This window comes from Otolemur garnettii, unplaced genomic scaffold (assembly GCF_000181295.1).
Source record: "Otolemur garnettii isolate 467f Iridium unplaced genomic scaffold, OtoGar3 scaffold00004, whole genome shotgun sequence".
In the NCBI taxonomy this organism is placed as follows: domain Eukaryota; kingdom Metazoa; phylum Chordata; class Mammalia; order Primates; family Galagidae; genus Otolemur; species Otolemur garnettii.
Window position 1 is genome coordinate 31,372,822 of NW_003852399.1, and position 6,154 is coordinate 31,378,975.

At 39.8% G+C, this 6,154-nt stretch overlaps 1 protein-coding gene across 1 annotated transcript in view; it reads right to left on the reverse strand.

Moving 5' to 3' along the window:
- INTS8 (integrator complex subunit 8) overlaps window positions 1-6,154 on the reverse strand; it is a 57,063-nt gene that overhangs the window by 33,825 nt on the left and 17,084 nt on the right. The window contains exons 9-10 of the mRNA XM_003782471.2: window positions 2,933-3,033; window positions 2,362-2,503 (exon numbers count right to left, since the gene is read on the reverse strand). Coding sequence (XP_003782519.1) covers window positions 2,362-2,503; window positions 2,933-3,033 — 243 coding nt within the window. The remainder of the gene's footprint in view (window positions 1-2,361; window positions 2,504-2,932; window positions 3,034-6,154) is intronic.

The window sequence follows — 6,154 nt, forward strand, 5'->3', positions numbered from 1 at the left end:
AAAAAAAAAAAAGAAAAGAAAAGAAAAGATACTTCAAAAGACTAAATCTACATAAGCAAAAAAATAAAATTAATGAAAAGTTAAATCCCTTAGTAATATGGGAAACGGAAATTAAAGCCTCAGTGAGATACCATTATACAACCACCTCACAGGCAAATCTGACAATTACCAAGTGTTGGCAAGGATACCAATCAATGAGAACACTCAGGCATGATAGTGGTACAAACCACTTTGATATTAAAAGGTAATATTGGCAACCGGCGTGGTGGGTCATGCCTATAACCCTAGCACTCTGGGAGGCCGAGGCAGGTGGACTGCCTGAGCTCACGGGTTCAAGATTAGCCTGAGCCAGAGCGAGACTTCGTCTGTAAAAAATAGCTGGGCATTGCAGCGGGCACCTATAGTCCCAGCTACTTGGGAGGTTAAGGCAATAGGATCACTTAAGCCCAAAAGTTTGAGGTTGCTGTGAGGTATGACACCATAGCACACTACCAAGGTTGACAAAGTGAGACTCTGTCAAATAAATAAATGCTGATATTGTGACCAGGCGTGATGGCTCATGAATGTAATCCTAGCACTCTGGGAGGCTAAAGTAGGTAGACTGCCTAAGCTCAAAGGTTTAAGACAAGCCTAAGCCAGAGCAAGACCTCGTCTCTAAAAAAAAAATAGCTGGGCATTGTGGTGGGCACCTATAGTCCCAGCTACTCAGGAGGCTGAGGGAAGAGGATCAAATGAACCCAAGAGTTTGAGGCTGCTGTGAGCTATGATGCCATAGCACTCTACCAAGGGCGACAAAGTGAGAATTTGTCTCCCAAAAAAAGGTAATATTGCAGATATACTTTCCCTAGGTGTATTAGCATAGACAAAGTGGCATATGTCTGCACCTGGATATATAAAGTATGTTCCAAGCAGCAAAAACCATAAACAACATAACTGTATACACCATCATACATGCACATAGCCAAAAACTATAAACAACACAAATGTTCACCATCTATTCTCATCCACAAATTATGAGAATAAACTGTGGTATGGTCCATGATATTATAGCAAGGAAAAACTACTTCTTTTTTTTGAGACAGAGTCTCACTTTATTGCCCTCAGTAGAGTGCTGTGGCATCACAGCTTACAGTAACTTTAAATTCTTGGGCTTAAGCAATTCTCTTGCCTCAGCCTCCCAAGTAGCTAGGACTACAGACGCCTACCACAATGCCTGGTTATTTTTGTTGTTGTTGTTGTTGTAGTTATTATTGTTTAGCAGGCCTGGGCCAGGTTTGAACCCACCAGACCCAGTGTATGTGGCCAGCACCCTAACCACTGAGCTATGGGCACTGAGCCAAAAAAACTTTCATCTAAACGCAACTTAAATTCCACAAGTAATGCTTACTGAAAGAAGACAAAGAATAAATGACTCCATTTATATCAAGTTCAAAATAGACAAATTAAAATAATTCTCTTTAATGATACATACAAAGGAAAAGGGGAAGGGGACTTAGTACAATGGGTACAATGTAGGGGTACATGGCACACCTCCTGGGTCAAGGACTCAACTACGGTTTGGATGCTACCTAACAAATGCAAATAATGTAACCCAACTATATGTACCTTTATACAGGGTGTCCACAGAGTTCATGTGCAATTTAAAATAGTTCTACATTCTTTTACATTTATCAATCTGAAATTTAAAAAAAAAGAGAGAGATACCTACAAAGGTATTACAACTGTAAGTACCCCAAAAAAGCAGATGATTATCACAAAAGACAGGAAAGTGGCTGCCTCAAGAGGAGGCGGGGGGTTGTTAAAGAACATGAGAAGGTAACAAAAATAGAAGAAAAAATTTAAAGACCAAAAAAAAAAAAAACATGAGAAGGGATTCTAGAGTCCTGGTAATGTTGTACTTTTGGAATTAAGTGGTATTATTTGTACTTTATGTACTTCTCTCAATGTCTATTACATTAAGACTTTTAAGAAAAGAGGTAGAGAGATTCAGTAGAAAGATTCTGCAGCTCACACGAGAACTAGAAGTATGATTTGGAAGTTTTTAGTAAACAGGTGGTTGAACAAGTGCGTGAGGCTATAGACGAAAATACAAAATGAGAAGATGAGTGAGCTGAGAAAAAATTTCTATAAATAAAAACATCAAAGGGAGAAGAAAAAGGAAGTCAGAATCTTCAGATTCTCAGACTGAGGTGAGTCCAATGAAGAGTGTAGAAGAAACACAGAGGAGAAAGAAGTGGAAAAGAGCCAGAGCGGAGGGCAAGGCAGATGAAGACAGAAAAAAGGCACCGGATTGGCAACTGGAGAAGTCACTGGTAAGCCTAAAGTGAAATTACAAATCAAAAGGGCAAAAAAAAGTCTTACCTCAAGAAGAAAGTCTATTTTCTCTTTATTAGGTCTAAGAAATAACTGGTTAAATTGAACACTAATTGTTCTACCTTCCAATATATCACGGACTGTGTTACAGGCACAGATTTTAAAACAGATTTCATCCAGAGCTTCATTTCTGTAGCATACAAAAGTAGATGCACTAATGTTATTTTTACTATGAAAGAAAGGAGTATATTACAAAACTCAAAACTATATTCACAAAAATGAGCTATTTATTCTTCAGAGATAAGATTTTAGGCTATCATATACCAAGTTAGGGCAAAAAAACAAAAAAGCAGAACAGACTCTGAATTTATTAAAAGATAATTTAGTTAAAGATTAGGCAACAGAATGAAATTCTGCTATGTATAATTTTTCCCCCAAGCAATTTAAAATGGACTAGATGAAAGACCCATAGAGTGATTCCTCGGGCTATGTTAACTTCCCTCATGCTAATAAAAGTGAAAGTGATGTCACAGATTCATAGGAAATCTAGTGTGTTTTTCATAAGCCAAAATGCACTTGCTCTTTTATTCAAAAATCAAAAAGGAATTTTTCAACTTACCCCTGCTGGGCTTTCTGAAAGAGTTCTCTGAGTACTGATTGCCGGAACTGGACAGGTAAACTAAAGGTTAAGTTGTCTTCAATGAAAATCTGAATTACCTCCTAGAACACATACAAAAAGTTACATCAATTCCAAAAATCATAGCAAAGTTTCTTTAAAAAAGCCTTTCTCAGCTGGGCATTGTGGCTCACGCCCATAATCCTAGCACTCTGGGAGGATGAGGCAGGTGGACTGCCTGAGTTTGCAGGTTCAAGACCAGCCTGAGCCAGAGCAAGACCCCATCGCTAGAAATAGCAGCTTTGTGGTGGACACCTGTATTCCCAAATACTCAGGAGGCTGAGGCAAGAAAACTGCTTGAGCTCAAGAGTTTGAGGTTGCTGTGAGCTATGACACCAGGGTACTCTACCAGGGCAACAAAGTAAGATTCTGTCTCAGAAAAAAATAAAAAGTCTTTCTAAATGGAAAAAACAAGTTAAAGAAAATCATAGGGCCAGGTAGGTGGACTGCTTGAGCTCATGAGTTCCAGACCAGCCTGAGCAAAAGCAAGACGCCATTTCTAAAAAAACTAGCCAGGCATTGTGGCAGAAACCTGTAGTTCCAGCTACTCAGGACTGTGAGGCAAGAAAACAGCTTGAGCCCGAGTTTAAGGTTGCTGTAAGCTATGGCGCTCTACCCAGGGTGACAAAGTAAGACTCTGTCTCATGAGAGAAAAAAAATCTTTTTAATTTCATTAAAGTAAAAACAGGCCTCTCTCCCCCTTCTGAAATTGAAGATCATGAACCAAAAATCAAAAGTTAAAGAGGACTCAATCTATAAGAGACATTTTAGCTATGTTATTTGAAAAAAATTTAAATATCTTCTCATCTATTTTAAATAAACTTTAAAAATTCCTATAATGATTAAAGATAATTCAGCTTTAAAAAAATGCTAAGACATGGCTTGGCACCTGTGGCTCAAGCGGCTAAGGCGCCAGTCACATACACCTGAGCTGGCGGGTTCGAATTTTTTGGCTGCAACCAAAAAATAGCTGGGCATTGTGGCGGGCACCTGCAGTCCCAGCTACTTGGGAGGAGGAAGCAGGAGAATCACTTGAGCCCAGGAGTTGGAGGTTGCTATGAGCTGTGGTGCCATGGCACTCTACCCAGGGCAACAGCTTAAGGCTCTGTCTCAAAAAAAAAAAAAAAAAGCTAAGAAATGATTCTAACAACTTTCAATGATTTAAAATATACTACTACATACAGACTTTTTCTCAACTCTTAAGCAATGGAAGAGGAGGAAAGGAAGAGGTGATAGTGTGGGGAGAAGAAGGGGATTCTTGGAAAACAGTTAAAGCTGACCAGCCTCTAGTACAAAAATTCTGGCTAAAGTGGTTTTGAAACTATTACAGAGTAACCTCTTTGTCATCTCCACAGCAGAATGTGAGCAACTAGGGCTCCACAGCAGCAAGACAGCCACTTCCCAAATGTTAGAAGACACACCTGTTACGGCAGTTGACTACTGCTTCATCATATACAGACAATCCCTTTCAAATAAACACAATTCCTAAGACACTTCTGCACACATGAAATTAAACTGATGGATTTCAAAGTTGCGACAAACTGCTATTTTGCCCCTTTGACTATCCATTATACTATTTTCTGACTTACGTATTTTGGCACTTTATTAAATTCACAATAACATGTACTTGTGGGTAACAGTCCTCAGTTCTGGTTTGCACAAGTCGTACCACTCCAGTGAGCTTCTTAAAGAATCTATATCCTACCATCAATTGTCCTTGCCCTTCCTGCATAGTAATAGAAAGATCTCTAATCTTGATAAATTCACCTGCATCTGTATTTTGTCTTCAAGAGAGTTTCATTTTCTTCCCTAGGGCATGTAATACTCATAAAAAGGGCCAAGGAGAGTGGGGAGGAAGTGTTATCATATCCCTTTCTTCATCTGTTTTTTTGTGAGAAAATAAGACACTAGAAGAGTGAGCTATAAAGGTGGGATAAAACCTACCTAGAGACACAGGACTAAAAGTAAGTTACTGCTTTGTCATTTTGTGACTCCAGTTGAGTTAAATAATACAAGGGTTATTTAACTGTTCATTCTCTAAAATGAAGACTTTCCAACAAAGATTTCCAAAGCACAAATTCAAACTCCTAGTGATCTTCGTCACAAAACCAAAGATAAGCACCCAGAGGGGGCAATAAATATCTCAGATTAATTAACTAGCCTTTTGCATGAATAAAACTGATAAGACAACCAGGATGAATAGCAAGGTAGGCTCTGTTTGTAACTGACCACCGAAACCGCTTTCTTCACTGTGCTCTGGACTATCTTCAAAGGCTAATAAAGCCGGGCTACAGGCCATACATCCATATAAATATACAAGGTTTCAGGGTCTGCAAAACAAAAAGCTGTCTACCTGGAATTTCAAAAGTCAGAAGGCCTGCTTACAGAGTTTCTTATAGATTTAAAACAGGCATATTGGGCTGGGCACAGTGGCTCACACCTCTAATCCTAGCACTCTGGGAGGCTGAGGCAGGTGGATTGCCTGAGCTCACTAGTTCAAGACCAACCTGAGCAAGAGTGAGACCTCATCTCTAAAAAAAATTAAAAAATAAAAATAGCTGGGCATTTTGTAGGGCGCCTGTAGTCTCAGCCACTTGGGAGGCTGAGGCAAAAGAATCACTTGAGCCCAAGAGTTTGAGGCTGCTGTGAGCTATGATGCCACAGCACTCCACCAAGGGCCACAAAGTGAGACTGTCTCTAACTAAAACAAACTAAAATAAATAAAATAATTAAATAAAATAAAAAATAAAATGGGCAAACTCTATAACTTCAAGAAAAGATAGTATCAATAATGAAGAGTACAGTGCACTGCCTTAGAATTTATTGAGACAGAGTCTCACTTGATCACCCTTGCTAGAGTGCCATGGCATCATAGCTCACAACAACCTCAAACTCTTGGGCTCAAGCAATCCTCTTGCCTCAGCCTCCTGAGTAGCTGGGAATACAGGCACCCACCACAACGCCTAGCTATTTTTCTTTTTTTAGAGACAGGATCTCGCTCTGGCTCAGGCTGGTCTAGAACCTGTGAGCTCACCCACCTCGGCCTCCCAGTGTGCTAGAATTACAGGTGTGAGCCACCATGCCTGGCCTGCCTTAAAATTTATTAACTATAGGCTCGGCGCCTATGGCTCAACCGGCTAGGGCGCCAGCCACGTACACCTAGGG